The 25,749-nt window shown below is 51.5% G+C and overlaps 1 protein-coding gene across 2 annotated transcripts; it reads left to right on the plus strand.

Moving 5' to 3' along the window:
• The first annotated feature begins 11,811 nt into the window (after positions 1-11,811).
• PITX2 (paired like homeodomain 2) lies at positions 11,812-25,525 on the plus strand. 2 transcript variants are annotated; one of them, XM_032685814.1, is made up of 5 exons: positions 11,812-11,893; positions 14,190-14,245; positions 21,740-22,018; positions 22,756-22,961; positions 24,810-25,525. In XM_032685814.1, the coding sequence occupies exons 2-5, from the start codon at positions 14,200-14,202 to the stop codon at positions 25,371-25,373; spliced, it is 1,095 nt and encodes a 364-aa protein (XP_032541705.1). In that variant the 5' UTR covers positions 11,812-11,893; positions 14,190-14,199; the 3' UTR covers positions 25,374-25,525. The 2 variants fall into 2 exon arrangements, with proteins under 2 accessions (XP_032541705.1, XP_032541707.1); XM_032685816.1 differs by lacking the exon at positions 21,740-22,018.
• Positions 25,526-25,749: the final 224 nt, after the last annotated feature.

Genomic DNA, 25,749 nt, shown 5'->3' on the forward strand with positions numbered 1-25,749 from the left:
TTTCATTGACACTAATAAGAATATCAAACACCACATCTACAGATTGTACCAGAAATATCACATGTTAAGCACCTGAGCACTAATTTTGACATGTCTAAACCTACTCTTGTTATTATATGTCCCTTCTTACCCCCAGGTCAAACTTTTTACAGAATTAAAGGGGACATTCTAATATCTAAATTACATGCACATTTAACAAACCCCAATCAAAGATGCAACAGCAGATACTAAATTGATATTCTAGCCTATATGCCAAACAAAATTATTTTCTAACAGTATGTGTTGAATTAGCACAACCAGTTTCTTTTATTTAGCGAGAACACACAGACATGCTTTAACCTGAAAAAACATCTCTACATATTTGAACAGAAGTTACTGTATAATATAACTGCTCAATCATTTAGAACTCCAAGGTTTGCTAATAATCTTCTAAATGCAAACCTGTTAATACAAATTTAAAATTCCCTAATACACTAAAATTCATATTCACTTCGTCAAAAAATACCATCTCCCGTGTTACTGCTAAAACTAGTTCTGTCTAGCCTTTAGGAAGAGAATAGTGAGGAGTTTGAGATAATTAAGATAGGAATAAAATAAGAAAGAATAAAGTTATTTTTTCTGTTACTCCCTTTTTTATAAAAATAGAGCATTATTCCCTTGTGTATGCATTTATACATATTCAATATATTAACACTATTAAGTAGGAAATATGGCAAGCTGAATGCACTCAGTACCATAACAGAAAACCCAATAATAAATCCAGAAAGGAAGAGTAAAGGAAAGGAAGAAAGAAAACCTAATTTACCTTTCTTTCTTGGGAGGAAAAAGAAAAAAAAATAATCAAGAAGAACAGAGTTGTTGTACTAGTGAGCAGGAAAAAAAACACCCTAAAACCCCCAGGCATCACCTTCCTTTGAAAATTTTGTGCCAGCTAGAGAGCTACAGAAATGGTAGCACAAAACAGGAAACCCAGCATCTCGGATCTCCAAGAAATTGTCAAATCTAAAAGGAGTCATGAGAAGTTCTACGCTCAGTAGAAATATTTGTTAGATAAGACTAGTCCACAGGCTTTTACCTACTGCATCAGCCTAGTCCACTCCTTAAACACACTTCCTAGCTCCCAATCTTTCATATTAGCCAGTCAGAAAACACAGTTATTATCCCACCAGCAAGGATAGGCTGGTCTCCTCCAGCTTGTACAATGCAGTTTCTAGAATACATGAACTAGTTTGATCACCTACAAAATAAAACCACCTGAGAGACAGAAAAATAGGCTAAGACATCAACTCTATGGATTTAAGGTATCCACAGCATACCTTCTTGAACTGAGTTACTTATTTTTAAGGACCTTTTCCAGATATGAACTCAAAGCTTAATTCTGCTCATTAATAGGAATTATTTAGAATTGTAAGCAATTAAACATTACCTCAGTGGAAGAGAAAAAATTGCCAGCAAATATCAAACCCATCAAAAGAGACAGGAGTATCAGATTTTTCTAGCAAACATATTACATACCCATACATGTGCGCACTTAGGCTAACCTTAGGGACAGGAAAGAGATGGGGGGGTGAGGATTGCTGAAACCTCTGCACTATATTTTTGGGATGGAGCAAAGATTCTCTAAGCCTTCAGCTTCCCAAGACGAACAGACTCTGAATCCCAACAAAAATAGTCCTCCTAGAGCTGGTATTTAAAGTGCCAACACCTGATTGGGGTTAACAGGTGTTAGGAGTTATGGAAATGGTGCTGTTGGTTGCTGCTGTGTGTGTTTTCCTCTTGCACTCACACTTTCCTCTCACTGTCTATCATAAGACGAGTATTTTTGGTTGCCTGTAACAATGCTAAATTTTACCTGGGAAGGCAGTAGTTTTCGGTGTTGAAGAAGCATTCTAGGAAAAAAGCTGACCTTCAATAAGCCATTAACTTATCAAAAGAAGAGAAAGAGAAAATGTTTTTCTCTCTTAAAAAAAATTACATGTTAAAAAAAATAAGTCTCTAAGCAGTAACACCCAGCATAAGGGGGAAGGTAAGGTTCTGCATGGGGGTCAGTTTTCTGTATCTCTATGAAAATGCATAAGGCTGAATTCTAATCCTTATGTAAACATCTCCAGAATGGAAACCTGGAGTAAATGTGCAAGACCAAAAATCTGGAAAGCTGGTATAAGAGAGAGAAACCAGAGAAACAAGGAAAGAATCTCAAAAAGTGAGTCCACTGGCAGAGTGATGGGATAGGAAGATCACAATCAACTCTGTAGTTCATTCTTCCAAGGACAAAAAAACCCTTCAAGAATGCCTACAAGATATGAAGATGCCTTCCTCTTGTATTATCATATCACCTGCAAATACAGGATTACTTATTGCTTGTACCTTAGCTCAGCAGGCGTGACAAACAGCCGGAAAGTGGAACGCGTTGTGTTTCATTGTGCTTCAGCAGATTAGGAAAACCCACAAACAGGTTTTCTAAAGAAACAGCCTGTCATTTGATACAGACTGGGCAGCTGCAGCCTCTGCTGCACGTGAACTGACATTGACTGGCCTTTTTGGGTACCAGGCAGGGATGGTGTTTGGTAGGCAGTGATGCTGCTGCCTATCATGCCCGTTTCTGTGCCCATTGCTGAAATTTTAGCCTTTCCAGGCACTACAAATATCCCTACCTGCCTGTTCACAGGAAAACTTTTGCCATAGCAGCAGCTGTGAGTCTGCTTTAGGATCTGGAAATCTTTTTCTCTCACCCCCCTGTCTGTGAAGTGCTAAGAAGGAGCCCAGCTGTTCAGTATTGCATTGCTGATTTCTTTGAAACGGCCTGGAGAAGCAACAAGTGGGCTGCCTTCCTTTTCTGTTGGAGAAGAGGAGCCTTCATAACTGAAAAAAAAAAAAAAGAAAGAAAAAGAAAATCAGCTCAAGACTTTTCATTGATCCCCTGCCCTGTGTGAACTGAAGAATCTTAAAATCTTCACACTCACCATATTTTGAGCCTCTCTCTGCTGTCTTGCAGGTCATAGATCTGCAGAGGGTGTGTCTCTGCCTATTACTCATTGTAGGGCTATACATGAGGCAAAGCCCATATTTCAGGCTTCTCATCTTTTTGCAGAGACAGTGCAGTCTGCTACTGAGCACACTCAGAAGAGATCTTATCGTGCCTTTTAAAAAGACTTTTCTCCCAAACCAAGCAAAGTGGGAGTGGCCAATGTCATCTGTTTTCATGCCATGTTTTATAGCTCAAACATCAGATCATTCCTGCTGTAATGCAGGGTAAAGTGTGTTTGGAGGGAATGAAAACAAAGCAAAAAATTTGGTGGTGTTTTTTTCTGCTTGCATATCAAAAGTCTTACATGCCATACTTTCACCACAAAGCAAATGTTTGTGCTAAGTAAACTCTCAACAATTGAGATTATAATGAAAGCAGAACAGCAATTTTTGTTGACCTACAGCTCACTTATAATCACAGGTATATTCAGTAGCTTTTAAAATCTGAGAAGACAGAAATAACTCCCTGGCTATTCTCATAATGCTGTGTTTTCTGAACCTCCCTTCTTTAATTTGGGCTTTCGTTTCATGGCAAGGTAACTGCCACAAAGTGTTCATGGCCACTTGTGTTCCCACTGCTCTGAGGCAAAAAGAAAATGAATTAAAGACAAATAGGCTGTGTGAAAATGTTTGATCTCAAAAATCAGGAGGGAAAACAATACCCAAAATATGCTATAGCTGCTCACTAACAGGCAGAGACAGAGAAATCAGCTACAGAAAGATCTGTCTCCAGCAGTTTTTTTGTCTGCCGAATTTAAAAGGTCTTTTTTTTTTCTCCCTAAAGTTTACATGGGGAATACATTCTTTTAAATAGCATGATGCTAAACAGAGAAAGGCAGCATGATTCTTATCCCCAGATACAGTGGTAAAAGTAAACCTTAGCCAGGATGGCAAAAGCCTCCTGTAGAGGTTTTTCCTCCAGTAGAGAGCAGACGGAAAAAAAGTGAGACAAGCAGGTGTGGAAACAGTTCGGTCACGAGATCAATGGCTGTAGATACCATGAGCAACTCCATAAACACATGTTCCATGATAGTTCACGGAGCATCACTACTCAGGCTCAACGGTGCAGGGATGACCCAGCTGAATGGAGAACTAGTTTATGTGGCATGCTGTCCTCGCAAGTTTGTATCAACACCATCAGCAAAAGCAGCTGGAAAGGAAACTGCCTTTCACTGCACCAAGCTGTCCTTGTGCTCAGCAGGGTGGTATAAACTGGCAGAACACTGCTCTCCTGCAAAGCAAGGTTCCTGAAAGCAAAGAAATGTGGAAGAGAAACCTGCTCACAGGCCCTCCTCTTCTGCTTTCTTGTCTACTGGAGCAGTTTGAACACACTCACTATTCCCAAAATGAAATATTAAGAATATCTTACCTTTTCTTCTCAAGTCTGATCTCAAAGCCAGTGTTTCTTTTACCTGTGTTTCTTTAATTAAGAGACTCCTACAGTATACCTATAAATTTGTCTTTTAGTTTAAGGTTTGGAGTCCGTGGAGTTTTTTATCCTGGCAATCTTTCCAACTATTCTGCATTTTATTATACCCACATTCTGTTTCCAAACACTTTTTGGTAAGCTGTCCAAACATGCCTGAAAATATGGCTTTAGGTGATTGCCACAATATCATCAAGAGACATTTTATCTAACCTATCCCATTAAGCCAACCATAAATTTGAATAGCAGATCACATCATAAATTCCATTAGAACAAATATTTTTCTGAAAGCATTCAACATCATCTCTGATGGAATAGTAAAAGGAAAAAAAAAATAAAGTAGGGAAGCAGCCCTCAGCTGGTGAAGAAAATTTAGCATTACGTTTCCAAGTGAAATACTTTTTAAATGCAGTGTTTAATAAGGATCCAGCACTTGGACACAGTGTATTACAGTGAGTAAGAGAGCTTGGCCACAGTCCCAGACGGAGAACGACCCACCGGGTGTTGCCGTCTTTGCCCTTCCTTGAGCGATTTCCCCAAATGCCGCTTAATACTTTAACCTTTCTAAAGCATGGAGACTTTCCAAAGGCTGGGACACGGCCTGACCAGCCATTCCAGCAGCCGCTGTGGGTTGGTGGGAGTGCTGCCAAGGGGCTGGAGCCAGGGCAGCAAGGCCTTCCCAGTGGGTCTGGGGGATTGGGGCTGGAGCATTCCCTCCCTACCACAGGGGCTACCAGGCTGTCCCAACTAAACAGCTGGGCTGCTGTTAAGCTCTGCTTCCCTTGCTTTCAGCCAGCTTCTTGGGCACTGAACCCTGTCTTGACTCTGGCCACATCCCATCTCCTCACACCACAGAGGAAGGCAGTGGCAGGTGTCCCTTCCAACACAGGAGCGGGGCTTCCCTATACTGGGCAGAATTTTCCCCTCCTTCTCCCCACCCCACTGTCAGTAGGATGGGGGTTTGTGATACCCTGCAGTCCTGGATGGGTGTGCACACATCCCAGCCATGGGCCAGGAGGCACAGTAGTGGCAACCTTGAGCCTCCAGGGCCGTGGGCCTGCTCAAGCTGGCTCCAAAAGCCAGGTAGTGCGACAGTCATGCCACGAGCCATAACCTGACTGTTACATCACAAAATGTCACATCAGAACTCTGAAGCACACTCAACACGCCTTCCCAAACATTCTTACCAAAAAAACCTGGCAGCCAGGTTGGAAAATATGCTCCAGGGGTATCCATGGTGAGGGGGGAGCAGGTGCCCTGAGGGACTGCAGCCATGGATGATTTACACCAGGGCAGCGACAGCCCAGAGAAAGCAGAAAGGAGAGAGAATGGTTTGCTGTAAGGAGTGATATGAGATCAGACACAGGCAGACACTTTCAGTGTTCATCTACCTTTCCAGCCACACGTAATTCAGCAAAGATACCGAAACCCAGGAATGGATCAGTTGTAAGTCATCCCACCAAACGACCATGAAATCATGTGTGAGAGGAGAGGAAAGCCCAAGTAATGCATGTTTACCTCATCTGCTTCAATAATCTTCATCACAACTACGTTGTGCCCAAAGTAAGAAAAAGTACTGTTTTGTAACAAAACCCACAATATACAGATAAATTAGGGTCAACATTTCTCCCCTTTCTCCTTCAGAAACATTCAAAGGCCAAGCCAGAGACCATGCATCTTAAGTGGAGCATTTTGGAGCTTGAGGAATGGACTGGCAGCAACAAAGGCAAGTGAGACACGGGAGAAGCAGTCGCTTGATGAGCGTGACAGAGGCTCCCTGAAGAGGGTGAGCACAAACACTGCCAGTAGTCATGGCATGAGGGATGGGTCCCTCCGTGCTGTGACAGACAGGAGGTGTGACACCTTGCCTTCTTTCCAGATGAAAGTGGCAGGGAGGCTGTGACACTCTAACACTGGCAGCACTGTTGTGCTGCAGTACCTGTTTTTTGAAAAATGTGACATCCCCTTCAGCCTACACCTGCAGCACTTACCAGAAGGTCTAATTTTACCAAGTATGAATGAAAACGAATTAGGCAACTACACAAAGATCCTGGGTTTCCATAAGCTTTGGAAAAGGTTTCCAAAACAACATAGAGAGCCGTGTCAAAAAACCTCCAAGCGGCTCCTCTTCTAGGATTTCTCTACTGAACTCCTAATCTTCCAAATTTGAATCCAGCTCCTGTAAGATAACAAGGGGTGGTTTCATTCATTCCCTCTGCTACAACATGACACTGCTGAGAAGGAAGATCAGTGACAGTTTTGCAAAGTGTCAGACATGTAGGGAGAAGATAGACATGTTAAGTATACTGTACTGGACATGGGATGTGAGCAAGCTGTGGGTGGAAAAGTTCTGTCACAAATGACTGAAGCCATACAATGAGGCTTGAAAATGAATGCTAGGCTATCTAATTCATATTGATAGGTGATGCCACCCTACAAATCAGACTTGTGAGGAACTGAGGCTCAACAGAGAGTATAGGACTCAGGTATAACTAGACAGTCCTGGTTGCCATAGCTGAGCAGCTGACCCACTGGAAATAGGAAAGGGATGGCACACACAGAAAAGAGGGACATCATCAGCCCTGCTTGATGGGGAGATGTGATCTGATAGAACTGGCATTTACTTGGAAAGGAGAATGCCCCTTCAAAGATAACAAGGGTACAAAATACTAAGTGAAAGCCTGCTGAGCTTTCACAGCCTGGATCCAGCCACTGCTGGGAGGCGGACAGAACAAGAGATGCCAAAATAGCTGCTAATCCTATCCCTCAGCTTTCTGATACTAAAATAAAGAGCAACTACACATGGGAGGGGTGGTGTGCGCATGTAAAAAAAACTAGAAGGAAAAAAGTGTGGTGGGGAAGATGATGTTTATAAAAGATGGGGTTTGCTTTGTCCTGCAGAAACAGAAGCCAGAGCAGGAAGAAGGAATGTGCATGTGTGTGCACAGCATGTGGGACAAAGGCAGTGTATTTCTCTTCAGCCAAGTGCACTGCTGTCATCTGTCAGCATTGTATGCCTGCGTACAAGTAACACCAAACACTATTTGCCTTACAGTGCCTTCGACAATACGTCTTTCATGTTGATTTCATCATCTGAATTTTCCTTTTGGTTCCCCTGCTCAACGTGTATACATCTAGTTTTGATGACACACAAACAGCTGGCTGCAGACAAGTCACAGGCTTGCATGTTTGGCCGAGTGTAACACACGCACATGCACACACACACCCCTTGTCCTGACCTCCTTCCCCTTCTCCTCTGAGATCTGCTGCATTTGAAGTGTTTTCTTTAGCAACTCCCCTCCCAGGCTCGTCTCACCGACCCGCGGAGGGCTGCTCCCCAGAATTGCTTTCGGTCCGGGCGAAGGAAAGGGGGGCTTCGAGGGGCTTCGGCTCAGACTTGGCCGCCGGGCGGGAGCGTGGTTTCACGGCGCTGGTCCCTGCGGCTGCTCCACGCCCGCGGACTCGCCGGGTCGCTGCGCCGGGGGACCGAAAGCTCGGGACTGCGGGGAGCGGAGGCTGGGGCGTGCGGGGATGGAGGGGTCTGGGTGCGGGGCTGCGGTTACAGCGGTGGGAGAGTTTCTGAGAGGTTAAAAAAGTTCGGATAAGCAAACTCTGTTGCTGTTAAATATTCCCGCTCCCTCCCCTTTTCTTGCCCCCCTAACCTTCCCACCTTCCCCCTCCCTCCTTTTTTTTTTTTTTTTTAATTTTATTTTATTTTTAAGGCAGTTGATGTGGTAATTAAGAATTTGGTGAGAGCCCGGTCAGGTCACCTCGTATCTCAGATCAGAGCCCCATCAGAAATTCTTTCAAGTGTCCTTCTGCGTCGCCAAAGATGACAACAGCAAATCAATAAGTGCTTGAAATGAAAGGGGTTGCTGGCTAGCCCCCGAGGCTACAGATTTTCGCACCGCCGGTCTTTTTTTTCTCTCTTTCTTTCTTTCTTCCCCCCCCCGCCCCGTACTTCTCGCATTCCTTTGCACTGCCTCTCCTAAGAAGAGCTACCTTTTTATCCCTAGTCTCATGACGAAGGTAAGTGCCCTGTTAGCATCTCTTTGGCAGGACGGGCTCCGCCGGCTCTGGCTGCGCTTCCCTGCTCCCAGAAGCCGGTCGGTACCGGGAAGGTGGGAGCCGAGAGCGGCCCCGGCCGCGAGCATCCCATCCGCCCGGGGAGCGGCGACCGCAGACTCGGAGCAAAGCGGCAGATATTTGTGCTGCTTCTTCTTTTTATTTCCTTTAAAAACAAATTAAAAAGAGAAAGAGGGAGAGAGAGAGAAAGAAAGAGACAGAGAGACAGAAAATTTTAAAAAAGTAATAGAAAAGGGGTAAGGGATCAAAGCAAAGGAAAATAAATATGGGAATCGCTGTGTGAAGCTTATGTTATTCTGTGTTAACAGAGATTGCTTCGCTCCGTTTCGCACCGTCATCCCTACCCCTAGAATGCCCCGATTTAACAATCTTCCTAACGAACGACGTACTCGGAACGTTTTAATTAGGCAATTCATTAGTAAGTCAATACAGACATTTATATTTTCTTTCAGATCAAGTGGTTAAGCGCTAATTTCTAAATGATTATAAAACACTGGAATTCGCGAGGCATAATAATTTTAATTTATATGCAAATCAAATGGTCCGTTTGAAATGCTTATTTTTTTTTAACAATTACTGTATTGTAGCATCGGGGACGAACCGCCTGAATGAGCAATTTGAAACCAGATCTGGACAGGAAGAAAATATTCGAGCAGCCCAACAAATCAATAATGTTTGAGTGTGTTAAACATAGCCAGCTATAGGTATTTACATACTCGTTTGCTGACAGATAAGGAGCTCAGAGAGGTGGGAGGAGAAGCTGGGGGGAGACGAGAGGGTTTGCTTGCGAGGGCTGAGATCATAATCCGGGAATGAAGAAAGTAAATGATCGTGAATTGCCCCACCGCGCACTTTGCAGGATAACTTCCCTTTCCGCCGGTCCCCCAACGCTGGCGGCCTGTGCCAGACGCTGAGGGCTGCCCGGAACACGGTTGGGCTCTGCATTCAGTCATCGCTACAATACGCTTTGAGGATTTTTTGTCGGGTTTTTTTCTTTCCCCCGTCCCTGGGCAAAACCCTCCCCGGCGGCAGCGGGGAAGCAGCCCGGGCCCTCCTTCTCCTCACCCACGCTGTGACCCGGGATCACCTAGTGAGAAGCCCCGCGTCTCCCGCCGCCATCGGGAGCACGGCTGGCTGCGCCAGGTGCCTGCAAACGGATAGTCGCGATAAGCTTTTAATAAAAAGGCTTTTCTGTCCGTCAGGGCGACGAATAACCCCGACCCTCCTTCCAAGTGGTTCGGAAAGCCGGCGTGCCTGCCGGGGGCCGGGGCGGAGGGCTCTTCTCACAGCTCTTCGCGTCCCAGCCGGGCCACGGGTCTGCTGCGAGCCTCCTGCCACTCGCGCCTCAGCCAGCCGAGGAAGGGCTACCGAGCCTCCTCGGGGGGTTTAAAGCTGTTGTCACTGCGCTGGCGGAAGGGGGGGAGATAGACTATTAATGCAGCCGCCGCGGCCTTTGCTTGCCCTGAAATCTATTATTACATTTATTGCTTTGACAGAAGGGGGAAAAAAAAATGAAATCCACGTATTAAGTCGGCTCCACAGTTTCCAGACACCCTGGAACCCCTCTTCCACGGCAGCATGTCTAATGTATTCCCTGGTGATTCTAGGCATTAATTAGTTGTTTAATAGGAGTATGACTAAAAATGTAAAAGAAGGATTAGGAGCGTGAAACGTATGTCCAGCTCCTTCCACACACTCGAGGAGGGAATGAAAATCATCCAGTATCTTATGTTTCTCCGGGAGCCATTTGCATTTCCCACCAGCTGCTCACTTTAGCCGCTCCGGCGCGGACGGAGCCCGCTGCCGCCCGGCGCGGAGGCGGGCTATGAGCCGCGGGCGGTCCCGCTCCCCGGCCGCGCTGCCAAGGCGGGCGCCCCAGCCGGCCTTGCCTTCCCTGCCCAAAAAACAACGGGGCTGGGCATGTGGGGAAGATGCACACCGGCGCAAACAGTTTGCTTTTCCCGGGTAGACACAACTGAGAGGAGAGAGTCCCTCTCATTCCTGCTCTTTCTTCGGATGCGCGGGGAAGCTGGATTTCACCTGGCAGAGCGCTCCCAGGGACAGAAACGCAGGTAGCCAAGGAGTCAATTAATTAATTTATTTCTCCCTAGATTTTCTCACATGATTTAATTTCTTGCGAGAGGAAGCCACCCCCTCCGCTTGGCGCGGCAGCCGCTGCGGCGTCGCATTCAAAGGGCTTTTCTGAGCACGCCGGGGAGCGGTGGTGCTGCCGGGTGCATCTGGATTTCCGCAGGAGCCGCTGACTTAACGACCCGTGGAAAACTTGGCCTCTTCCAAGAGTTTGCTTTTCCCTCCAGCAATAATTGCCTATTCCCCTGCCCACAACTATAAATAACTAAAATTCACTCCAGGCTGAAATAACTTAAAAATAGCCACAAAGAGATCAGGTGTAGCCTCCAAGTTAGGAAAGTGCCTATTTTATTTTCGCGTGGTTCCTCTATAAACAAAGCCGAGGAAATGCTGCGAGATTTAGTCGCTTTAATTTGATATGAATAAAGAAATCCGACTTCGATATTTTCTTAAACACGGAAAACACCGCAAAATCGAAAACAAATTTCCCTTTCGAGCCAGTTCGGTGTCGTTTGGGGAAAGGGGAGAGATTGTAGCGTTTTTTCGCTATCGTGAATAGATGATGCAGGGCGAGCAACAGAGAGGCGCTGTAGGATTTCGGCTACCCCAGCACTGCGCTACCGATACGGGCACGAAAAAGAACACTCCGAATTTGAAAAAAAAAAAAAAAAAAGAAAAAAGAAAAAAAATGGAAAAAAATTATAGTGGGTTAAAAAAGGAAAGCGAGACCTCTCCCAGTAGGTTGGCGATCCCTCTTCACACCTGGTGCAAGGACAGCCGCCGGCCCGGCCCGGGAAACTTCGGCCACAGTTACTTGTGTCCCCCCTCCCCAGCCGGGCGGAGCGGGACGCGCCCTACGCGGGCGCGGAGAGGCCACGGCCGTCCTCGCTCACCTCGGTTTTCCTCTGGCTACCTATCCCGGCGCCGCGCTGCCGCCGCCGACTTTTGTCCTCCGTCCTGCCCCCTGTCCCCTCGGCGGCCGGGGGCTGCTACCGCCGCCGCTGAGCCCGTGCCCGCGGAGAGCCGCGGAGCCGCCCGGCCCGGCCCTACGGCGGCGGGGAGCGCTCGGCGGAGCCTGCGTGACGTCAGGGCCCGGGGAGGCGGGCGGGGCGGGGCGGGGGCGCGGGAGGGCCGGGGAAGGAGGGAGCCAGCGGCGGCTCCGCGGCCCCGCAGCCAGCGCAGGAGCCCGGCGCGGCCCCGCCGCCCCCTCCAGCACAGGCACCAGCAGCGAGAGCAGCGGGGTGGACAGCGCGACCGGCCCCGGTGAGCGCGGTAGGCGCGGGAGGTGTCGGCGGGACGGGAGCGGGGCTGCGAACCCCGCCGGTCCCGGTTCTGCCCACTCCGGGACGGGCGGCGGGGCCGTGGGCCGGCTGGACGGGGTCCCGTGGACCTGAGTCTCTGATGTCCTTCCGAGCGGCTGCGGCCCGTCCCGCGGGGCTGTCAGCGAGGGGAACAAGCGCTGCCCCCGCGTCGCTTGTCCGCAGTGCCGGTCCCCGCCTCCCTCGGCGGGGCGGGCGCCGGCTAAGCGGCCGCGCAGGCAGCGCCTTCCCGCCGCGGAGCCGCGCACCCGGGCGGGGGGCGGCAGCGGCGCCGGCCCGCGTTCGGCCTCCCAAAAGCGATGCGGCGGGTCTGCCTCGCCGGCTGCAGGGTCTGTGATCGGGATCCCACAGTAACCCCTGCGGAAGGACGACGGGGCACGGCTGCCCTGCGGGCACCGGGAAAGGGTAGGCCCCGCACGGAACCCCCTTTCGTTTGAGAGACAGCGGCCGCGGGCCTCTGCCGAAAAGCCTCCCGCCAAAATCACGGACCGCAGTATTTCGGACGGTGCTGAGATCCTTACCAGGAGACTCTCGTTATTTCTGGGGGATTGTGGATTTTTTTTTTCTCCCGAAATAATAGTGATAGATACTAATAAGGGTAAAAATAATAATGCAGTTTGACAGTGCTTTCCTGTCTGCGCCCTGCAGTTGCTCCGAGCAGGTTGTTGCTGAGCGGGCCCGGCCGCGGAGAAAGGGAAGGTCGCACAACTGGTGTGTTTTCTGGGGCTATGGGTGCGTGGAGGTGCAGAGATATTTAATTCTAAGTGCTCAGAGAAATGGAAATGGAAGAGCAAGTGGAGTTGCTTTCGTTTGAGTCGCCGGGCTGGAGACAATAGGGGGAAACGCTTCTCACTCCCCTTGGCCCCGTACTGCGATGTGCCTTGCAACAAAAATTAAAAGAGGATAGGGAGAGGAGAAAAGGAAGGAGAAATACGGGCAACCGAGAGCAAGGAAGGAATAATAATTCGTCCGGGAAAGGCACTTTTCTCGGAGGAGACCGGCATTTGAGTAGAGAGGGAAAACTTCCCCTCCGTGGCAGTGCGTGTGTGTTGGGGGAGCCGTGTGTCTCCGCTGGTGAGATAAATCAGTCATAGAGGCAGGCCGCGGGGGAGGGCAGCTGAATTTGTCACGCAGGACTGCTCTTGACAGAGACCTATGCCGAAATATGGACCATCGGCAAAGACTTAAGGTTCTCTCGATTGCCTTCTCGATTAATTTAGGCACTGCTCGTATGCTAGGCCCGGTTGCTGGAGGGAGTTCCTCTCTGGCGTCCTTCAACTTGGAATATAAACCGCCATGTCACGACATGACCCCGAGGATTCTCGATAACCGCACCTTCCCATTTCCCCCTCTTTTTCCTTTTTCTTTTTTTTTTTTTCCCCTTTTTTCCCCGTGCCTTTCCTTCCCTTTTTCCACGGCCTTATCCCGGCTGCCCGGCAGAGGGTGGCGGGGTCGGGGCCGCGGGGCCCTGCACGGCGAGTGCTGCGGCTGGCACTGCTCATCCCAAACGTGCCTCGGCTCCAGGCTACCGCATTTCTAAGCACCAGCTAATAATGCACCCGGTCCAGACATTAAAAAAGAAGCGATGAAGAAGAAGAAAGATTACCGAAATGATGGTGACATGCAAATTTCTCCCGAAATTATCATAAGTAAACATTTGAAGCCTGGACTAATAAAATCCCATCTGTGTTACTTCATATCGAGTTAGTAGAGAGCTGTGATAATGAATTTTGTAATATATCACGAACAGACATCTCAATCAGGCACTAATCCTGTGATTTTACTGCCCGACGTCTCAGACGAGGAGGCGGCAGTGGCGACCGGGGAGCGCGGAGGCGCAGCCGCTGCCGCGCAACTTCCGCCGTGGTGGGGTAGCGGCTGCTGGTACCCGCTGCCCTACAGCTCCCCTGCAACCGGGGCCGGGGTGTCCCGCGTACGGCCGCGAGGTCAGGGGACTCTCCTCCTCGCCCCCAAGTACCGAGGGATAGAGGGAGGCCGAGCGGTCCAACGGGCTGGGAAACCGCCACGGGTGTTTGCGCCTGGCCCGTGGTGTAACTCGGGTGGGACCCGAGGCTGAGGCAGGGAGAGGGGACACTGAGCGTATCGCTGGAGAAAAGTGCGGGTTCCAGCCCCCATCGTTGCGACGTACTCCTGGGGCGGCGGCGTTTCGGGTTTTTTGTATGTACTTTTTCAGTCCCAAAATAATCGTTTTAAAACTCCGATGCCTTCATCTTTTTCAGATATCGGGTAATGGAGTCCAACTGCCGCAAACTTGTCTCCGCCTGTGTTCAGCTAGGTAAGAGACACTATCGCCCGTCGGGCCGGAGGCACAGCGGCCCCGCTGCCGTGCGGAGCGGTGCGCGGGTGTGGAAGCCAGGCGGAGCCGCCCCCGGGGAAGCGTCGGGCGCTGACCACCCACACACCTCTCCCCTGTCCCCCCCCCCCCGCCCCGTGTCCCTGTGCCCAGGGGTGCAGCCCGCCGCCGTCGAGTGTCTTTTTCCCAAGGAGGTGGACATCAGTAAGAGGGACGGAGGAGCCGGAGGGCCACAAGGAGCCCACCGGCAGCGCGGTCTCCGGGCGGCCGCCCCCCGGCACCGGCGGTGCGCGGCGGCCCCTCCGCGCCGCTCCGCGGGGCGCGCTGCGGGGCGGAGGGGGCAGCCCCGCGCCGGGACCGCCTGCGCGGCGCCAGCGCGCCCTCTGCTGCCCACCGGGCGCCGCTTGCGCCTGGAGCTGCGCGCCCGCGGGACCGGGAAGAAGGGGAAGGGGAAAGGGAAAGGGGGTGCGCGCACCCCCGCGGCCGCAGCAGCGCACCAGCCCCCGCCGCCAGCGCCTCCCCCCAAAAAAGTATCGGTGTCAGCACGCCGTTCAGGCACCCGCAGCGTCGCTCTTGTATTTATATTTATTTTCTATTTTTTGACACCACCCACCCCCTCACCCGTAAACAAGCCGTCAGCCCTCTCCTGCTCTCAGAGGTAGGCATCCCCACAGCGCCCCGTCTACAGGCAGAGAGAGTTCCTGCCTGCTCTTCCCCTGCCTGCTTCAGGGGGTCTGATAGGCGAGCCCGAGGGGTGGTAAAGAAAAACAGCAATGCAAACATATTACAAAGAAGAAAACAAGCGCTCTGTATTTTGAGAGACTGTTTAATCCAAGATAAACGTAATTTTGTTTAAATAAAATGCATTAACCTGAATTAATAATACAGGAAACTAGAGTGAATTAATAATGCACGTATTCCTGGTCCCGTGGTTAAACACTTCCTTGTAAGAATACTGTATTAACCCTGTTTGGCCAAACAGCTCGCTATTTCTCAAATAACATCCAGTGATTTCAGGAGAGGCCACATCCCTTTCCCGAGTCCACCCTCCCAAGGAGACTTTAAACAGGATTTGTTAGCTGGACATCAAAACCCCTACAAAAAGAAATGCTTAGTCTAAAGGAAGGTTAGCGAACAAAATCCGGGGTAAATCCAAACGAGAAGGTATTACGAGCCGATAATTTTTAATCCCGGAAACATACACGATATTCAATTGTGCACAAATATGCTTTACCAGGGTATGACACTTTTCCCCTCGGCCAGTAATAAGTGTCAAATAATGTGGAAAGGAAGGGTGACATTGCTTTATATATGGTTTGCAAATAAGAAAGGCCTTTTTACCCTCCCCTGCCTTTTCCTCCCGATGAACAGGTGGTCTTAATCAAAGCCCTTAGCACGATCTAATGGGAAAGTGGGGACCTTTCTGATATAATAAATTTATGAGCCCTTCCAAGTCAGCTTTATTCGACTAAGTATTTATAAAAGTAATATCCACATATGCTCCCTGACACGGTAACTTTTACTTCCTCTGCCGAGAAACAAATGGTTATTTTCTTAAACATCAATTATGAACCCGGATTATTGTAGTACACGCAAAATTTCCTGCCTCGTTACCGTACCAAACGGTCTGGTTTTGACTCGCCGGGCTGCAGGGGAAATTGCTATCTAAACACCTTTAATGCCGTTAATTAAAATATACGTCCGAGTCCAAGAAGCAACGCGCAGTTGCCTGATCATTAAACCATTCCCTTTTACGGGGAAGGGAAGCGCGACGACCACGGATACAGATATATCCTTGCAGATATGGAAATATATCGCTGCAGACGTGGGGACAATACTTAAGTGCAGCCCCAGCCCCTGCCTCTGTGCGACGAAAAATGGCAAGTCCCGAGACGCCCAGGGCTGCTCGTGAGACTTGCTGTAAAGAGTAGAAATCATAGGAGTTTTCTCGTGATACTGGAGGGTTTTGTTGAGTCTTGGCTTTGATTTGCTTAAAACAGCGCAGTGCTCGTTGATTTTTATCTTACCTGGCCGTCAGTATACCATGCTTTAAGGGATTGACTTCGCAAATGGTCTAATCTTTGGGGATGGCTGGGTGGGAGGTGGGGAAGGGAGTAGGGGCGACTGGGGACACCCCCACACACACCGTCACAGTTTAGCCCTTGAAATTACGAGGGCAGTCAGGTAATTTCGTGAGTTAGGTACCGTCGGTGGCCACGAGGAGAATAATCGCTAACTAGAACCACTGGCAATAATAGCAAGACATACGACCGTTTGGTCAAATCGATACTTCTGCGAAAGGAGGAAACGAAATTCAGTAGGAGACCCTCCAAAACGACACTGGCATGCCCAGTTCCCGTGGGGAATGGGGCGCGGGGAAGGAGGGTTATTCCAGAAAAAAACGACTCCGTGGCCACGCCGGGGAAAGGAAAATGGGAAAGTATGAAAATATTATCGCAGCCTTGAGTGTCAAACGCAGCCCGGCGGGTGTCAGGTTTCTCCAGAGAGACGGGAAAATTGCTGCTGCGTGACCAGTCCCACAAAATTAGGAAAACTTCAGCACATGCTTCGGCAGCCCCACAGCACACGTAAATGGTTGTTAGTGGGTTTGTTCGAATAATTTTTATGCAGGGCGAAAGGATGCTTAAGATATTTGTGTGTACATGTATATATATATATATAATCTAATCTATATATATATATATATAATCTATTCGATTTGTTAGCTCTGTAAATTCTACTTAAGAATCCTTCCCTCTAATCTATAATCTAGGTATTGCTGAAACAGCAGCTTCCAGCATTAAACGTTGAAATTACCTTCCACCCTATATCGTCAGTCAGCATCACAAATCGATTGTTTCAACTCTCTCGCTCAAAAAAGAAAAAAAAGATTGGTCTGACTCTTTTGTAACTGAACATTTCTTTCCCCAAAACAAAAACTTAAAACCTAATGCTGATTCAGCTTTCCGTCCAGGCCGGCTAAAGACACGGTAGCGTGCAAAGCAAAGGTCCCCGGTGCTTTTTTTGAGCCTCGGGACGAGGTGGGAGCGCAGCCTCTGCGTCCGCGGGAGGGAGCCAGGGCGGGGGGGGCCGAGGCGGAGCCGGAGTGGGGCGTCGCTGCCGCCTCTGGGCCGCCAGGCAGAGCCGAGCTTCACCCTCCTCCTCACATAGCGTGGCCAAATTTGTCCCCGGAATTGTGACCCGCGCCGTGGAGCAGGAATGTCCCCTAGCCAGGCACAGGCACTCCACGGGTGCGCTGCCCCTGTGCGGCGCCGCGGAAGGTGAGCTCCCTGTCCCGCACCCCCCGCCAAGCGCAAATTAGAAGTTATTTATTGCGTTTCGGTTATAGAATTTTTTCTCTCCCTAGTTGTCGTCTGAGAATAATATATGCAGCAGTTGTTAGCCTCACTCCAGGGAAAACTAAATGTATAACGAAAGCTTATTCGTGAGTAGGAATATACTAACGGAACAATCTGATGTCTTCTTAATCCTATGTAAAAAGCTCTGTAGTCTTCCTAATATTGACTGAATGGGTAATTAATGGCTCTTCATCGAGGAGAATACCCGGTAATCCGAGATAGGCGAAAGACAACAAGCCAAAGGTAAAAGACAACAGGACTAGCTGGAGACTCTACATAAGAACCAATTTATCCATTTAGGGGAGTATTACGCCTAGAAACAAAGTTCTCGTGAGAAGATAAAGGAAAAGTGGGAAAATAAATACCCGCAGTAGGTCTGGCCACCCTGCAGCACCCCCAGCCGAGCCTCTCAGCTCCCGGCCCCGCTCCCGAACCTCCCGCACCGGGGCCGGCACCGGGCATCCTGGGTCGCCAGCTCTGCCGATGGCAGCGTGAGGTCAAAAAACACCTCAGAGGCGGGGAAAAAAAAAAAAGCCAGAAAAAAAAAAACACCAAAAAAAAAAAACCACCAAAAAAACCCCCCAAACAACAAACCAAACACAAAAAACCAACCAACCAAAAAAACTCATCACCCAAACCAAAAAACAATCCTCCCCACCGTCAAAACCCCACGAAATTAAAAAGAAGGCGGAGTGGCGTGGGGAGCAGCCCCGATTCTCCGTTTTTGGCAGCGGGCGGATGCCCTCCAGCCCACGGGGGCGCGTCCCCGACGGGCCCTGCAGCGCCGCGCGAATTCCCCCAAATGTTTGGAGTTTTTTCGGTGGTGGTAGCTACACGCAGCAGGCGTGCACAGTCGGTAGGCGGGTGAGACTGCTTTGCGGGCAGGACCCAAACCGGAGAGGTGATGGGAGTTTCTAGCAGAAAAAAAAAAAAAAATGAAGAAAAAAAATTTAAAAACACTTGACATTTTAATTGAAACCTTTACCGCTAATATATTACCTGGGTGACTACAATTAGGTTGTTTTTCGGTTGGCTGACAGCTTTTAAAATATTATTTCACTTGGGAAATAAAAGCTTCATCTCAGATTATAGGTGGGTATTTTTGGATTTACGTGATTTATGGTCACCATGACAACTAATGCTGTGTGGTAGCTCCCCTCCTGCCTGGGGTGGGGGAGTTTTAATCAAAGGCACGTTAGGAAATGCCGACAGCCTCTCTCTTTGGGCTGCCAGGGCCCGGGCCAGTGCTGTGCCCCGCTTTTAGGGGCGCGGGGACGGCGGGAGGGTCTGTCCCGCCCGGGTCTAGGAGACGCGGGGCTGGTGCTAGGGAGGGTGTGGGAGGGTGGCGCAGTGGCCGGACCCCCCTCTCCCCGTTCCCTGGGGAAGCGCACCGGGAACCGCCTGCTCACGCCAAATGTCCCAGGACAGAGAGGGCTACCGCGGGCGGATACCGGGGCTGCGCTCTGCGAGGACATAAAGCGCGTAACAAGCACTCTGAGCCGAGCAGGCGGGAGGGACTTTTCGTTTCGAGCCGTGACGGAAGAAGCCAGCATTGCCCCAAAATGACTAAAAATAAATCAATGCAAAAAAAAAAAAAAAAAGAAAAGTGGTGATGGGTGTCATCTGCCACAGGGTTGCGTTGCCCCGTTTGGAAAAAAAAGATGGGAGGAGATACCACTGTATCCCTTCTCCCTCTAGCTCCCCCTCCCCAGGGTTTTGTAGACTTGTTGGAACCCCTATTTGGGGGCTGGAGAAGGGCAGCGCCCCCTCCCAAGTGCCCCTTGCAGCGAGGTCGAGGCCGTGGCAGCCCCCTGCCCGCGGTCTTGGCACAGCCCCGCCGTGGGCAAATGCTAGAGGGGGGGATTCTAGGTGCGGGACCATGGAGGCAGCGAGAGGTTAAGAAGAATCTGGGATATGATTGGTAAACAAAATGTGCAGAATGGAGCTGGATTCATATTGACTTAGTTATAGGTCATCTACTGCCGGTGCAAAGGGAGGAAATATTTACTTTACACATATACTTTATGATCTTTGGGGAATTAGCGGAAATTCAATAAGAAAACGGCTAGAATCATTTTAAACCCCCTATTTAAAAGACTTAAGCAAATTAGAGTCTTATCAGATTAAAATCCACTACAAATGTAAGAGCATTGTCTCCATCGAAACGCTGTGGGGTCTGAGGAAAGAGATTCTTTGCCAAATCTCAGGGATAAAAACACGTCATTTAAACACCAGATAATGAGCAGAATGTAAATTAATTTAACCTTCTTTACTAACAGGCTGTGAAAGTAATATGTATAATTTAGCGATAACTAAGATAGCAATGGATGATACATACCTTGAACAAGAATCAGCGACTAAGGAAGACCCTTGCGGGGAGGCGGGGGTGGGGTGTGGCAAACGGGACGTGAACGGGACACAGAAAAGTTTTGGCGTTGGGATGTGGGTGTAAAGGGAAGCTTTCTGTAAGTTTTCGATACCAGTGACCGGCCAGACAAATTGAAGATAGAGACTCAAACCTGCATTTCCCGCGCCTGGGCTCCTTCGGGCTCCAATCCCTGCCACAGCCACGACTCCCCTGAGGCAGTGTCGGCTTTGCGGGCTAGGGCTCGGGGACAGACTCCTCTGCCCCAGGAGGAACTGGCCAGCACGGGAGGGCAACCTGCCACCGCCTTAGACGCGCGTGAAATAGCCCCGCTTCTCCTTCCTCCTGCGAGACCTGGGTCCACAGCAGCCTCGCCCCTGCGCTATGAAGCGGCCCCGTAAGCGGCAACGGCGGGACAGCACAGCCCGTCCTCTACTGCCGCTGCCCGGACGGGGGGGTCAAATCCTGCCCCCAAGTCTCGGAGAGGGGTATGAGAAGTTTGTGTGCCGGCTCCCGGCCCGGTGTGGGCCTTGGCCAAACTCTGAACGGTTTGCGTGGGCGCGGGTTCGGGAACTACTGCGGGGGCGCGGGACGGTCCCTGTGGATCCACGCCGAGAGGGAGGAATCATCCCGCGGATAACTACGCGGATAAGTTGTAAAACCAGGGTGGAAAAGCCTCCTTGGGAGCTAGCTTTTGGGAGCCGGTTGCAGGGAACGGGCGGGAATGGCAAAGCCAAGGAGGAGATTTTCCCCCGTGTTCTCTGTCTTCCGTGCGGGCAGAGAAAGACCAGAATGCGAGCGAGGGGAAGTTGTTGTCGCTTGTGTTTAGTTATCGCTGTTACCAGCCCCAAGATTCGCCGTCTAACCGGCCGCGTCCCCGTCCCGTTTATTTTCCACCTTCTCCATAAGAAGGAAATCTGGCTCGGGGCTTCCCCACTTTCTTCCTCCTTGCTGCAGCGCCTCTGCCAGTGCTGAGCGCTTCACTCCTTACCCCCGTGGGTCCGCGAGTGCGGCGAGGCGCGGAACGGACGTGCACGGACCGCCCCGACGGGGTGCCCCATGAGGGGCGGCCGGAGGCCGGGCTCTCTGGGTTCGGGTACCACCCGCGGGGCAAACGGGGCGGGGTCGTTTTGAGATGGGGGGTGGGTGTACCCATCGCCGGGAGAGCGCGGGGGGCGGTGCGGGGCGCTCAGGGTCTCGCGGGCGGGGCGGGGCGCGGGCGGGGCGGGGCAGGCGGTGGAGGGGCGGTGCGGGGGCGGTGCGGGGCGGGGTGGGTGACGTGCGGCGCGGGGAAGGCCGCCGCCGGTTTAAGATGTCAGGCCAAGAGGGAAGCGACTGAGCTGATGCTGTGCGGGGCCGGCCGCGGCGCGGGTCCATGCGCGGGCAGCGGAGAGGAGCGCCCCGCGGAGCGCTGCCGCGCCTCGCCGCCCCCGCCCCGCGGAGACCCGCGGCGGGCCGGGGGCTGCCGGCCGGGGAGCAGCCGTGTCGCCGTGACGGCTCTTACAGGACCGGACTCGCCCTCTCGCCTGTCGCTGCCGCCGCGGCCCCCCGGGCGGCGGGGGCTCCGAAGCTCGCCGTGCCGCCCGGGCGCTAGTCGAACGTCGCCCGCCCCGCCGCGGCTCCCCGTCTGGCAACCCTGACCCCCCGCAGCCGCGGGGCTGCTCCGCGCCCGCGGAGGGGGCGCCTCGCGGACGCTCCTACACGTACCGACACCTACAGACACACGCATACCTTCTCCTATCGACCCCCCAGGCGCGCACGTAGACTTCGGCGTCCTTCTGCCGATGAACTGCATGAAGGACCCGTTAAACCTGGAGCGCCTGGGAGCCGGGAATAAGCTGTGCTCCTCCTCACCTTCCTCCTCCTCCTCCTCCTCCTCCTCCTCCTCTTCATCATCTTGCCACCACCATCAGCCCGCGCTGGCCATGGCGACGGCGCTGGCGCCGGGGCAGGGGCGCTCCTCCCTGGAGTCCGCCAAGCACCGGCTGGAGGTGCACACCATCTCCGACACCTCCAGCCCCGAGGCCGCAGGTAAGAGGGGGCGAGCGGCAGGGACCCCAGCCGAAGGGCGCCCCATCGCCCTGTCCTGCTTCGACCCGGTCGGGCAGGCGGCCCCGACAGCCCTGCGGTCCGCGATGCGCCGCCGCCCCTCTACCCGGGAGCGCCACGCACCCGAGCCGAGATACGTTTCGTGGTTTTTCGCGTGCGGTATCTGTGTGCCGGCTATAGGAGAGACAATGACATGTGTAAGGGTAGAGGAATAGCACGTATACCGGTGGGAGAACCGTATGGATACAGACTGGCAAATAATGTGGGAGTTGATGGGCGAGTAATATGGATAAAGATGGACAAAGGATATGGGTATATACGGACAAAGAATATTGTTATAGGCGGGCAAATAATACTAATACAGGCAGGCGAATAATACGGGCGTAGATAGGCAAATAATAAGGATTACATGTATACAGATGGGAGAATAGTGTGGATGCAGATAGGTGGAACGCTTGCATACGGAGAGGCGGCTCAGTCCCGCTGTCCCGGCGGCGGCGGTTCCACCGGGAGGAGCCGCTCGTGAGTGCCCGCGGGCGCGGAGGGGCCGCGGCGGCGGGAGGCCGGCGTTGGTTAATCATTACAGCGCCGAGTCGCGTTCGGGGCAGTCTGCGGGATACAGCAGCGCTGGGGACAAGCCCTTCCCCAGCCGCTGGCGAGGAGGCTGAGGCGCCCTCGTTTTTCGCCTTGTTTTTTCTTTCCCCCCCCCTCCCCCCCAGAGAAAGATAAGAGTCAACAGAGCAAGAATGAGGATGCAGGGCCCGAGGACCCCTCCAAAAAGAAGAGGCAGCGACGGCAACGGACTCACTTCACCAGCCAGCAGTTGCAGGAGCTGGAGGCCACCTTCCAGCGGAATCGCTACCCGGACATGTCCACCCGGGAGGAGATCGCCGTTTGGACCAACCTCACCGAGGCCAGGGTTAGGGTAAGTCCCGACACAGCACTCCAGCTCGGAGCAGCGGGGGTCAGGGAGGGTGGGAAAAGGGAAGGAGGGCTGAAATGTTTGCAGCTGCTTTCGATTTTGGCTTGTATGTAAACTTCTGAGCCTTTGCACAAAAGCAGGGCAGAGCAGGACACTTCTGTCAGAGCGAGACAGATTGGGATCCTTCTCTGTGTCTCCGAAATATGGTTTGCTGCACGTTTCGCCTTCACCGTGCGATGCGTCCCGCTCCTTTTGATCGAAACGCTAATGAAAACATTAGCTAAGAAAGCAACTTGAAACAGGCTGCAACCTGCGCTCTCTCTAATGAGAAAAAGATGTAAAATACACAAGAGCTTTTGCTTCACTCCGAGGCACTCCCAAACGTGCCCTTCCTTGCATTTTCTATTTCTTTTGGTTTCACAATTCGACGAGCGTCTCTCTCCGCCCTTTCCCCCCCTCTGAGATTTATGGGACCATCGCGGCGCTGCAGAGATGCCGCGGCCGGATCCTGCTCGCCTGCAAACGCCGCGCTGGGGGGAAAAAAAAAAGAAAAACAACAAACCCCAACACGCGCATGCAAAAAGAAGCCTGTAAATGGGCCGAACCTTCAGATTTTCGGAAATCCCACATAAATCCTCTCCCTGATGTCGATCGAGGAAAGCGAGACAGTGAGAACTGGGCTCAGCAGCGAGCGGGGCCGGCTCTCCGCCCCGAGCTGGCGGTGTTGGCGACGGGGCAGCCCCACGGCGGGAGCGAGACGCGGCCGGGGTCGGTGTCCTGCACGGAGCGCTGTCGGTCGCAACGCGGCTTTTGCGGGAGTTTTTGTTTCGGTCCGCGCGATGCCTCCAGACCGGGCCCGACCCCGTGGTGTACGGCCAGCCCCCGCCCTGCTCGACTAGGGTGGGGGTCACCACAAACACCCCGAGGTCGGGGTGGTTTCAATACACACGGTGAGGCTGCTGCTGGCGGCTGCCCGACGGGTCAGACACTCAGATGTGGATTGGGAAAGGGGACGTTTTCCCCATTGTCTGCGGGGAGGGTCCCTTAGATCTCATTTAGCACGTTGTTAAATGGCGATTTTTTTTTCTTTTTCCTTTTTTTTAAATTCCTTTTTCTTTTCTCCCCCCCCCTTTTCCCCTCCCTCCCGCCAAAGGCAGTCGAACGAGTTTGTTTAGAAAGTAGTTTTCGGCACTGGAAGCTTTCACGCAGGAGGAACTTGTAACTTTAGCAAACTGCAGCAAGGATTTATTAGTTGCTGGCTTCCCCCTCCTTCTCCGTACCACTGCCTTAAATATTACGCGGATTTCCAGGAGCTTTGCCCTCGCTTTTGCACTTCTGTATTTCCCCTGGATGGCTTCAGGGCGGAAAAAGCCAAGAGAGAAGGGGGGGAAAAAAACAAGAGAGAAATGAAGGGGCGGGGGGCGGGGGGGGAGAGAGAAGAGAGAGAATAAGAAGGAAGCGTTGGCGCGAATTAGAACATCACAAATTATGCTGGGGGCTACAGGGCGGGGGGGGGGGGGGGACTGGGGGGGGGGGTGGGGAATGGAAGAGTGGGGGTGGACGAGGGTGGAATGACGCGGCCACGAATCTACCTTGCTAAACCCGGGTGGCCTCGGGGGTGCTCGGCGGTCCCGGCAGCACATCCCTGCCCCAGCCCAGCGCGGGGCTCCTCAGCGGAGAAGGCGAACCTATATATGGATGTGTATATATAATGTTCGTATGCATTTTTATATATAACTTAGATACGAACATGCTCGGCTGTTGCCCCGAGAACCTGCGAAGGTGGTTATAGTGGTTCCTGACTAACTCGCCTCTCGCATCTCCCTCCCTTCCTCTCCCCCCTTTCCAAAGGTTTGGTTCAAGAACCGCAGAGCCAAATGGAGAAAGAGAGAAAGGAACCAGCAAGCCGAGCTATGCAAAAACGGCTTTGGTCCACAGTTTAACGGCCTCATGCAGCCCTATGATGACATGTACCCTGGCTACTCGTACAACAACTGGGCGGCCAAGGGCCTGACCTCCGCTTCCCTCTCCACCAAAAGCTTTCCTTTCTTCAACTCCATGAATGTCAACCCTCTGTCTTCTCAGAGCATGTTCTCCCCTCCAAACTCCATCTCCTCCATGAGTATGTCTTCAAGCATGGTACCCTCTGCAGTCACCGGGGTCCCCGGCTCCAGCCTCAACAGCCTGAATAACTTGAACAACTTGAGCAATCCCTCCCTGAATTCTGCAGTGCCAACGCCAGCCTGTCCTTATGCTCCTCCAACGCCTCCGTATGTTTATAGGGACACATGTAACTCGAGCTTGGCGAGTCTGAGACTTAAAGCCAAGCAGCACTCCAGTTTTGGCTATGCCAGTGTGCAGAACCCCGCTTCCAACCTGAGTGCTTGCCAGTACGCGGTGGACAGACCCGTGTGAAACATTCAAGTAGGAAACACTGCATGGGAATCCCTTCCCATTTCCCGCAGAGACTGAGAATTTCACTAGAAAGTAATGGGCACTAGAGAGAAAGAGAAAGGAAGAAAAATCAGACAGAGTCAGAGAGAGAGGAAGAGACAGAGAAAGAGAGAGAGGAAAAAAAGAGGAAACCACTGAAATAAGATAGTTCCTTTGTTTTCAAAGGACCTCCTACAGATTCTGAGATCTTTCTTTCACTAAGAGTATTTCAACAGTTACAAGGACATATATATATATATATGGACAAATGTTTGACTGGATATGATATGACATTTTAATGTTACTATAAGCTTGTTATTTTTTAAGTTTAGCATTGTTAACATAAAAATGACTGAAA

Source organism: Chiroxiphia lanceolata, chromosome 4, assembly GCF_009829145.1.
Source record: "Chiroxiphia lanceolata isolate bChiLan1 chromosome 4, bChiLan1.pri, whole genome shotgun sequence".
Taxonomy (NCBI): Eukaryota; Metazoa; Chordata; class Aves; order Passeriformes; family Pipridae; genus Chiroxiphia; species Chiroxiphia lanceolata.

Excerpts from the sequence above, each read along its gene's own strand:
- PITX2 (XM_032685814.1), top strand. The coding sequence starts at position 14,200 with ATGGAGTCCAACTGCCGCAAACTTGTCTCCGCCTGTGTTCAGCTAG. Across the intron at positions 14,246-21,739 it reads CTCCGCCTGTGTTCAGCTAG|GCGCGCACGTAGACTTCGGC; the intron begins GTAAGAGACACT and ends TCGACCCCCCAG. Across the intron at positions 22,962-24,809 it reads TCACCGAGGCCAGGGTTAGG|GTTTGGTTCAAGAACCGCAG; the intron begins GTAAGTCCCGAC and ends CCCTTTCCAAAG.